The sequence below is a fragment of the Parasteatoda tepidariorum genome, chromosome 3, assembly GCF_982258835.1.
Source record: "Parasteatoda tepidariorum strain Cologne lab strain chromosome 3, Ptep-v5.0, whole genome shotgun sequence".
NCBI classification, from domain to species: domain Eukaryota; kingdom Metazoa; phylum Arthropoda; class Arachnida; order Araneae; family Theridiidae; genus Parasteatoda; species Parasteatoda tepidariorum.
Window position 1 is genome coordinate 109662211 of NC_141757.1, and position 11677 is coordinate 109673887.

The following is an 11677-nucleotide window of genomic DNA, read 5'->3' on the forward strand; positions in this document are numbered from 1 at the left end:
AATTCGCTCGTTAGATTAAAATAAAAAGTGATATGATACATAATTTTTGAATGATGATTTTTTTTTAAATTCTAACTTTTTTATTTCTTGCTTTCGCGTACGAACTATGGCCTCAAATTTGAAAATATATTTTAATGTCGTGAATTGCCAGATGAAAAGGCTTTATGTTCGCAGATGGAAAATAAAATTAAAAATAAATCGCTTTAGTGTATTTGCATTTGGCAGGCGTTCATGTCATTTTTGTTTTACGACCTTTTCTGTTGAATGTGACGTCACATATAAAATGAATAATTTTGAGTTGTTTATTGACTTTATCATTTCATCTTTCAAAATGAAACTCTTTCAGCAAAACACTTAGTCGAGGATTAAGACTTTTTTTATATATTTATTTGTGAGATCTTTTTTTATAATTTCAATATTTTACTTTTGTTGAGGTTTGCGTACAGTATTGCCATATTACATATTTGTTTCTTTTTTTTTTTACAAAATATTTAAAAAATGCTAAATTTATCGAGAATACGTTATAGGCGTTGAATACGCTAAAACGGCGGTTCCCAAAGTTATTCAGGGGAACCCTGGGGTTCCGTGGAAAGTTCCCTTCTTTCCAGGAGTTAGAATTTCCAGTAGTTAGGAAAACCAGTATAGTCTACCAAAGAAAGAAACTCCCATTCGTCTGGAGCAGTGGCGGGACTATGGTTACGAAGTTTAACTATTTGAAAAATAGAGCCGTCAGGTCAATAATTAAAGCAGGTTTTAGTTCAGATCGGCGAAAGAAAAAGAATCAGAGGAGAGAGAAGCTCCCAACTTTTAAATGCACTATTTCTTGTTTCCAATAGCAGTAGATGACCTTAGACTTCGTAGTGAGGGGAGTTTTATCTGTAGACAAATTATAAAGATTTTTGACATCTGCAATTACGTTTATACCAAATGAATAATCCTTAATTTTTAAATATTGCAGTTATTTATAGGAAATTATTTGAGTAAAATTTGAAATATAATTTTGTAATTTATTTACTAACAATATATTGAATAAATTATGAAAAAGATATGCATATATAGAAATATTTCATCAGTATTTCTCATCGAAATTTTCAATTCCAAATAAAATAAATCAATTCAAGAAAAAATAAATACATTTCCCTGAAAACACTGGGGAACAAATTTTTTGTTGTATTTATACAAATAATTGATATTACTTAATTCGGTTTAGGGGATTTCAAATCTGAAATTAATTTCGTGCCTGAAGCTGCAGATATTTTTTCAAAATGACATTTTTTGTTTATTTTTGTCAAAATATACAAGTTTAAAAACGTATAAATCTTGCGACAAACTTCCAGGGGAATTAGGTATCAACAGGATTAAAATAGAATAGGAACACATGCCTGGAAACGTCGTCGAACGCGGCTAAGGGCACTTTCCTGTTATGACCTGTTCAAAAGAATACGAAGAAGCAGCTCATAATAGGGGAAGCACCCCTAGCGGAGTATGGTGACAACATTTCCGGGTAAGGTTTCCGATGACATTAAAAAGAGGATGCCATTAAAAAAAATGTCATTAAAAAGAAAACTATAACTTTAAAAAAAACCCGATTGCAAATTTGAATTCTGCGATACGAAAGTATCTAAGATTTCTTACGCGATCTCATGCAGCAAAAAAAATTCCCCTTGTGTAATCATTTCTAGCGTTTATAACTTTTCTTTTTTGAAACCATAATTCAGCTTGTTATAATTCATTCCCAACTTATGCGGCATCACCAAAAACAAATTCGGATGCCACCCCAAACCTGCGAGTTTAACTGTCTAACCTAAAACCTAATTTTAAAACTATTATTGATAAAACGATAAAAAATCCTCACATTCTTTACTTTAAATATTTCTAAAATATTGAATTTTTTTTTTTGCTAGTATATTTACTGCTGATAATGAACGTTCTTTATAAAGTTGGGGTTCCACCAAAAAAAGCTAGATCATTTATAAATCCATAGCCGCAAAAACCTCTGGGCATAAAACGTGATTAGAAATAATGAATCAGTACCAGGAATGTGATCAAACAATAATCATCAAACAGCAGCATTTAACCAGTTAACAGTAATAACTTTTGATGAAACGTTGAAGCTAGAGTTAACTACACAAATCGTTATAATTCTTCGAAATTATTGAAAGTGCAAAAACATTGCAAACGATTTTGAAATTACAACACAACAATCTTAAAAAAAAAAAGGTTCGTTTGAATCATTGGACGCATTCATGTCTAAGAAAAGGGAGACACAATTAAGGCATTTAGATTTGGAAAAAAAAATGTGCCGAAAATTTTAATGAGATGCATGTAATATAATTAACTGCTACATAAATTTTATAATAATGAGCTACGTAAACTCGTTACATTTTCATTCTTATTTACACATAACATAAAAGCGATACAAGAACGGAAGAAATTAAATGTGCCAAAAATTGTATTACAAATTAATTGTAATGGTTGTATGTAATATAATTAATAACTATATAAATTTCATAATAATTAGCTACGTAAAATCGTCAAATCTTCATTTCAATAATCTTCGTTCTCATTTTACGCATAACGCAAAAGTGATACAAGAACTGACGGATTTAGAGTTGAAAAAAATTGCCAAAAATTGTATCGCAAATCAATTTCTATAAGCTGTAAGTAATATAATTAACAACTATATAAATTTTACAGCTACGTAAAATAGTCGAATCTTCATTTTTATTTTATATGTAACATAAAAGAAAAACAAGAACTGAACGAACTAGACTTGAAAAATAGTGTCCAAAATTGTATCAAAAATCAATTTTAATCAGCCATGTGTAATATAATTAATAACTATATAAATTCAACGATAATGAGATAAATAAACTCCTCAAATCTTCAGTCAAATAATTTGATTATCCAATTGTAGGTGTTTCGAATTCGGATATTAAAATAGAACTTCATCTTATATGAAAGTCTGAATGAAAAAGTTTTCCTTCCGCAGATTATTCAAACGCGAGGGTCAGTGAGTTCAAGGAGAAATAGTTTTTTCTTTATTTACGAGGTTTAATTTTCTGGCTGCATTTTTATACTGGCTTGTATTAAATACGATGAGCTTATAAAATTATCTTTACCATTAAGGGCTAAGAAGTATCTCGTCTTATCATTAGTTTAACAAAATAAATAGTCGTTATCTAGAATAAAAGTTACAAAATGCTTAATTTGCGGACATAAAGCAGACAGTTTTAAAAGTCAAAAAAAGAGTTAGGAATAATATTTATAAAAGCATGTCGTTTTTTTACAAAGAGATTTAATTTAACAAAATTGTAAACAATTTTATACGAAATAAATTGAGGATAATAACGAAACTTACCGTATTTAACACACGCAATAAATTTTTAAGAGTTAGTTACAGTATTGTTAACATTGGAATTTAGATTAATCTTAGCGATGGGCCAATGGCAACTGTGTGGTTAAAAATATCGCCAGTAATAAATAGATCTGGGATTAGAGTTCAGTTGTTATCGGGCTGGTAGTTAGAGGTTTTCATCTCATCTATCAATCACAATTTTCCGATCTGAAATTTCGTTCCAAGATCACCTAACAGAAGCCAATTATATATATTTCAACATAATTAATTGAAATTAGTATTGCTGTTTGGGTTTTCCTTTAAAAATGTATATGAATTGGAAATGTTTAGTACCAGAATTAATCTGTCTTAAACTACCGATTTAGCGTTGGTGTAGAGGACGATTCACACTATACTAGTATTTGAGATAATATTAAACTAAAGTTCAATTGAAAATATATTTTAAATGCTGACTGTTAACTCTACTTACACTTTTAAAAAAATAGTTATTATACCAGCTAACACTAACCGTAAAAGCAATATTCCAAAATAACAGCAATAGAAAATGGTTGATTATCTACTTGTTAAGCAGGATCAACCGAATCAGTTTGAAGAAATATTCAGCATTACTCTATAGAAAGAAAAGTATATAATTCACAATAGCGGTGGGGAAAAAAGACACGAAGTGAAAAAAAAAACAATTAAAAAATAATTACGTAGCAGGGCTGTTTTGATGCTATAACCGAGCATTATTTTCCACAACGGAGGCACAAACAATATTTTAAAAATATGGTTATGTAATTAAATGATTATCATTTTTTTCAAGTGGTGAATAAACAGAAACTATGCTTGCAAGAATATAGCCTAACAACCGCCTTCTTTATCTTTCTAGAATTATCACAGACATTCAACTTTGCGGGTGGTGATCATCCCCATTGGTTAGCTTACAACGCTCACTATTCACCCTATTTCACAACAGCAGCTTTCAGAGGTGCAGGCTTTACAGGGTATGCTTTCGACAGCGCATTTAGTGCAACAGGCTCTTCAAATCAAGAGGCACATTTGACATCGATCGCTGGTAAGCTTTTTCTATTGGTTAAAAAAAAGTACGGTGCTCAACAAAAATAATGACCTTTTGCATGATTTCATGTCATAGTACACATCTTTATAGGATGTTATGCTTTTCAGATAGTGCCTCTCCAGAGTCATCTCTAAGCAACGGCAATGGTCAACTACATTCAGCATCAGCATTCACTTTCAAATCCATGCTGGACAATTTCACCCAGTCGAAAAGTGAGCTCTCATTGGTGCGTCCGACTAACACCAATCTCTCTTCCGCTGCGTCATCGGCGGCTTCCGAATCCGATCACTCCCCAATGGACCCTGGCAGCAAAACACCAGTCCCGAACACGTCACTGCAGATACCAAAGACAAACATCCCTCTGCTAGCAGGTGCTTCCTCAACAGCCTTGTCGGTGAACCACGCAAGTTACCTGCTGGCATCCCAAAGCTATTACGGTGGTAACGGTGCTACCACAAGTGCCAGCATGTACTTGGGAACAGGCATGATGCCACCATCGCTTCTTTATCCCCAACTGTACCAACAGAGCCACCTCCATCCATCCATCCACTTACTTGGGAACGATTCAAGGAACTCTTACGACGCGGCGACCCTTTCAGCTCAACAGGAGGAGGTGAGACAGTTGAGCAGCTCAGAGTCTTTGAATAAAGAACTCCAGTCACCGTCAGAGGATCCTAGATCGGATAACAGTAGCACTAACGGGCATACGACTTTAGTTTCTTCGCGTGATAGACTAAATGATTTGCGAATGACGAGTTTACCATCCACAAGGACAGCACAGAGTGAGATAGCAACGGTTTGGAGGCCTTATTGATGATTTAGCTTTTTAAGAGAAAAATATAAACCGGTGAAAGATTATGATATACATACATGTATAGTAATTTATTGTTCCAGCATTTAATTTAAATGCACTTCTATAAAGTAACTCAAAGAGTTAATACTGTTTCAGTAAAATATATATATATATTGTACAATATAGATAATTTATTTAAGGACTTGAAGAAAAGTCTTATTCTTTTTTTTGAAAATTTTTTTTTTATTTCAGGACTTTATTAGCAGATATGGCTTTGCTTTGAAATCATTCAATACACTTACGTTGAGGAAAATATGAATTGAAAGTAAACACTTATAATCATTTTTAATTTTCAAGACCTTCATGCTTTTGAAAAATATTTGAAGTTTACAAATTATTTAACCCCATAATGGTTGCATAATTTTGAAAAAAACGGTATAAGTATTTATAAGTGAGACAGTATTAATATATATATATATATATATATATATATATATATATATATATATATATATATATATATATATATATATATATATATATATATATATATATAAAACTATATATATATATATATATATATATATATATATATATATATATATATATATATATATATATATATATATATAAAATATTAGTATACTTAAAAAAATTGACATGTGCCCCTTCAAAAATATTTTACACAATTTTTGCTAATTTTAAAGACAATACAATTTTTAAGTGGTATTAATGTTGAAGGTCCATAATATAGCAAATTTTGATTAAAATACCAAAAATTGAAAGTTTTTCATAATATTTATTGTAAAATAAAAATATTGCTATTTTCTTTAAAAAAAAATATGAATAACAAAAACAGCAACAGCTTGAGGAAACTTATTTTGATTAACTGACAAAAAAAAAAAAAAAAAAAAAAAAAAATTTTAATCAAGTTATACCTCATATAAAATTTTCTAAAGAAAATAATTTTTTTTTTGCTGAAGTACACACATTTAAAAAAAAAAAACTAAAAGTTTATAAATTACAAAGATAAAAAGTTCTTCATTCATCTCATATTTGTAACATTTATTTTGTCAACTAAAAATGTGCAATTGTTGAAAAAAAACCAAAGATTTTTATTTCTTCTGTATATATGTAATGTACTATAAAGAAATATTTGCACCTGTAAATTACATAATTTAGAAATGTATTATTCATCTTGTATTCTTAATTAAAGATTTTAACTGTACTAGTGAAACTTCATTTTTCATATCAAACAGAAGCAACATTAAAATATATATTTATTTATATTTTAATACAATCATAACAAACATAATTACGAAGAATTTTGATTAAAAAAAATGACTAGAAATATAGGATTTCTAGGACACGCCAAGTAAGCTTAAAACATATAAACAGGAGAGTGGGGTAAAATAAAACAAGGGTAATGTAGAATATTTTTCGTTCAAAATATATTCCTATACAGATGATTCCAGACAATATTTTACAAACATATTATTTTATCTTTTAAAGCTCTTTACTCAAAATGTAGAAAAACATAACATTCAGGTTTTCTACAAGAAAGTTAGAATTAGTTTTAAAAACTCAAACTTTTAATTACTCAATAAATTAATAATTAAAAACTACATAAACATGAAAAAAGAATTTAAAATGGAAAAATTAGTTGACTAGCATGATATAGCATTTCTTATGTTGTATATTTACAATTACCACATTTTTTATGGTTTTAGAACAACATAAAATAAATCAAGATATTTTCTAGAATAACAAAACAGTAACTCAACACAAAACACTGTATTTATTAAATTTAAAAAAATCGAAGCAAAGCAGATAATACAAAAAACATATGGCCATTTGGAAAAAAATTGAATATTTTAATAAATATTCACAAAGTAGGTTTACAAATCAAAGAATTTATAGAAAAATATCCCTGAAAATTAAGATCTTGATTCATCTGCATTGTTTAATAACAATAAAGTGACAAAAAACAAAATTTTGTTGTAATCTTACAGTAGATAAAAACAAAAATTAATCTCACTTATTTGCAAAACATAAATATATTTCAAAAAATACAATATAAACTGAAGCATTTCAGTCAAATCCTGTGTAAAAATAAAAATTACACAAAAAATAAATGCATTACTGTTCATCATCTAAAAAAATTTTTTAGTTGGAAGTTTTTCCTTTTAAAATTCATAATAAAAAAAATTAAATGGATATAAAAAAAAACATAACTTTAATAGCGTAATAAATACTAGACATTTTTACTTGGATTAACTACAACTGTTTAAACTATTAATTGCATTTTCTTGAATTTAAAACCATTTCAATTTTTCTAAGCAATTTTGGAGAAATAATTAAAAAAATTAATAAACTGTTATTCTGGAAAATTTTAGATTTAATTTAAATTACATAATTTGTTTAAAAATTCTTTAGGATGGGAGAAAAAATCTATTACAAACAAATATGAATAAAATAAACTTTTATGATACTTCTAAGCAAACAAGAACCTATAAAAATAGTAATATCTATAGACATCTTATAGATATCGATTTCTCGTCTGATAAATAAATTAAAACTAAAATCTATAGCAGGGCGCGAAGCCAAATTATTCAACAAAAAATAAGCACCTTTTAAGCACTAAAATAATATTTTTTACAATTAAAAAATGTATCATAATTAGGCAGGGTTGGAAAGTTTTTGTCAATTGACGGTTTTATCTGGTTTTAACCGTCATGTCAAAAAAAAAAAAAAAAAACCTTTTTACATTGTTTTTGACAATTGTCAAAATTTTTTAATCATGTAAATCGAATGGTGTTTTCATACGCTACGGACTGACGATGCCCCGAAATAGATTGGGGTTGAATTAATTGTATATTATCGAATTAATAGAACAATGTGAAGGGTCTTTCTGCATAATTCGTAGCGAAAATCAACAGGGTAAAGGAAACATCTCGTTTTGTAAAAGGGAAAATTAAGCACTCTTTAAAAACACCCAATGAAAAAAAGCACCTTTAAGGGCTCTTAAGAAACGAAAATCGAAAATAAGCACTTTTTAAAAGCGCTACGCACCCTGTATAGTACTCGATACTCTCGGAGTTGATGAGTAAAAAATCTAAATTAAAATTAAATATTTTAAAAACAAAATAAATTCCTCTTAATGACCTCGGTTCACATATGTGAACATTCCCTTCTAAAAACACGCTATAAGAAAATTTATAGCTTTATCCTCACTGAAACACAGAACATGTAAGCTATTTGGATAGAATTCCACACAAATAGAAGTGATTTTCGAAAAATGAAGTTAAATCCACATGCTCGAAAACGTGAGTAGTTATAAACATTATATAATTTAGTAATTCTAAATATATATATATATATTTTTACTTAGTACCTCTGTGATCTGTATGCATGAAGCTTTTAAATTTATACTTACTTATAATATTTAAAAATAATAAAGTCAAGAATATGCAGGTCCACGTATCTGTACCACGGTACGTACGGCGAAATTTATAACAGCATAGTAGTCAAGTGAAATCTCATATTATGAGTATTTAATTTGATATAAATTTAGTAATATTTTTAAGTGTATTTTAAATCATTGTTTTATATTAAGGTGCATACATATATTTAACAACTTTAACTTTTTGCGTTTTTTTTCTCATCATTTTGAAATACTACCTCCCAAGAATTAAACATTTTCTATTATTAATGGTACATTTTTTTAATAATTATTTATTTTACATGGTTTGCATAATTAAATTAGCTTTGACACTGATATTTAATGCAGTATTGCATTGTACTTAAGACAAAAATCCATATTTTAAATTTTTTTTCTAATTAATTATTAAATCTATTCATCATTGTATTTAAATAAACCATAATATAAGAGTTTGTTCCAACTTAAAGTGCAATATAACATTTGAAATAATTATATTCCACGTATGTGTACCTAAAACTATTAGCCTCCTGGCAGTATAATTCAATCCTATTATGACAACCAAATCGGAACTGTAAAATATCATTTCGCCCTATTCCTTCATACTTCAGTAGAGAACAGGTTAAAGAAATATATTTCTGATTAAATAATTAATTTGTAGAGTATTTTGTGTCATTTATTCAAAGGTCTTTCTTTAAATCCAGCACTGAGAAGTACCAAAACAGTAACTAAACATAAATCCAAAATAAAAAATACATAAAAAAAAATGGCAAAATTTAAGAGACAAAGTGCATATGAATAGATAAACACTGAACACACATTGGATAAGCAACAAATGTAAACCAGATATTGAATTCACAAAAGGACGATCCAAAAATTAAACGGTGTTTGGAACCTTGTTCATTTCACACAGATGACCAAATCAAATTGTTTGTATGTGAGAACATAATGAAAGTAGTGTAGAGATGATTGTAATCATAAACAGGGTAGCCACTCAAATCTGGAAAAAAAATTCACCGTGTTTTCCCTGTACATATTAAACACAATATATTAAGAGGAAACAACAATTACTGTGCTCTCGTGTGAGCTATATTAGGCTAACTATATTTATTAGTTTTAATTGCTGGAAAAACAGCTGAACATACTTAAGTAATGCCATAGTAAATTAAATAGTTTAGTATAGCTGAAATATCATAGTTAAATATCCCATAGATTATGCTTTGAGTGGTCACCATTTTTTAAAGGACAAAAAGAAGGAACAAAATTCCCTGTATTTTCCCAGTTTGAAAAGAAAAAATCAAAATTCCCTGCATTTTCCCTGTTATTTCAGGTAATTTTTAAATTCCCTGCATTTTCCAGGTTTTCCCTGTTCTCCCTGTGGAGTGGCAACCCTGTATATATATTATAACCGTCGTTGAACAGCTGACCCAATTTTTGGGTTCACGACTACTAATGTTCAACTCCGTAGCCTTGTAATTTTGAACCCTATCCAGAAGACAAGGGTGATTTGCCTTCGTGGAGGACTTTTTTATGGAACTAACTCGCATTTGCGTTACATGGAGAGGAAAACCACGAGAACGTCCCACGATTAGCCTGACGGCAAAGGGGACTCTAACCCATGATCCGTCTACCATTGAGGATATTTCACGTCAGCACTGTGGTTGGTGCAAGCCGGATGCAGAATTTGTATTGACAAGCCATCGTCGGGATCGAAACCCGGTTCACCTCGTTGGAAGGCAAACGCTCTATCCCCTGAGCCATTTAGGCTCTATACACAATATATCAAGAGAAAACACAAGATCACTGTGCTCTTGTGTGAGCTATATTGGGCTAACTATACTAGCTGCAATTGGTGGGGAAAAAAAGAGCAGCCGAACACACTTAAATAATGCTATAGCAAATAAAATAGTTTATTATAGCTGAAATATCATCCTTTAAATATCCCATAGATTACGTTTTGAGTGGTCACCATTTTTTATAAGACGAAAATAAAAAAACAAAATTCCCTGGATTTTCCCAGTTTGTAGAGAGAAAAAAAAAATCAAAATTTTCTCTTATTTCAGGGGATTTTAAAATTTCCTGTATTTTCCAGGTTTTCCCTATTCTCCCTGTGGAGTGGAAACCCTGATAAAAATATTAGTAAAAATATTAAATTAAAAAGAAAATGCGCATCATAAAATTAAAAAGAAAAAAATATTTTATAATGTAAAACAAACGCGATTTTAGTCAGTGTAAAATTATGGACCGATTGCAAGACAACATGCAAGGTGCTAGAAGAGGGGGGGGGGGTAAATTCATTTAAATTTTTTTATTTTTAATAAGACCATGATTACTTAAAAATACGGGCTTAACGTTTACTTCAGAAAGGTTAAGGGTTTTTTTTCCTCCATGAACTCTAAAAACAGAGTTTTTTTTTTTTTTAAATAATAATAATACATAGCATTTAAATTTAATGTGACCATGTATGCCTTTTTGTGAAATAGATATAAATTTGTTTCAGTTCAAAATTAATGCAAACTATTTCTTTAGATAGCGATGCTCTTTTTCACTCTTTTTTTTTCTGAATAAAACATTCGTACTAAAGCATCTAATTCTGAATTATAGGCTCATTTCATTGATTTTTCGAATTTCATTGATTTATAATAGCATTGCTTGTAAGCCTCTCCGCCCCTTCGAGTGGTCTAACTAATCCATGCTAGTAATAGTAAAAAAATAAAACAATATCGGTTGAAACAATATGTACTAAAAATTTAAGAATTCTTAAAAACTAAAGAAGCTTAACCGACTGACAAGACGTTTATTTGTTATTTACATAAAATGATTAATTTATTTTTTGCAGACATAAAAAAACAAAAAGTGTGTGTGTGTGTGTTTTTTTTTTTTTAATTTAAAGGCTTAATGTGTTATTGTGCATTGAAATTAAGAAAAAAAAACTAAGGGTGTGTGGAAAAGAAGAGCATTTTGGAATCAACTTTGGTTAACGGAGGTATTTAGATTTAAAGAGGTTTAAATCACAGAAAAATAATT

At 29.2% G+C, this 11677-nt stretch overlaps 1 protein-coding gene across 2 annotated transcripts in view; it reads left to right on the forward strand.

Moving 5' to 3' along the window:
• LOC107454788 (uncharacterized) overlaps nucleotides 1–5369 on the forward strand; it is a 60055-nt gene extending 54686 nt beyond the window's left edge. For both annotated transcript variants that reach the window (XM_043038906.3, XM_043038905.3), the window contains exons 4-5: nucleotides 4230–4415; nucleotides 4526–5369. In XM_043038906.3, the coding sequence (XP_042894840.2) occupies nucleotides 4230–4415; nucleotides 4526–5232 (893 nt within the window). In that variant the 3' untranslated portion in view covers nucleotides 5233–5369. The remainder of the gene's footprint in view (nucleotides 1–4229; nucleotides 4416–4525) is intronic.
• The last annotated feature ends 6308 nt before the right edge of the window (nucleotides 5370–11677 follow it).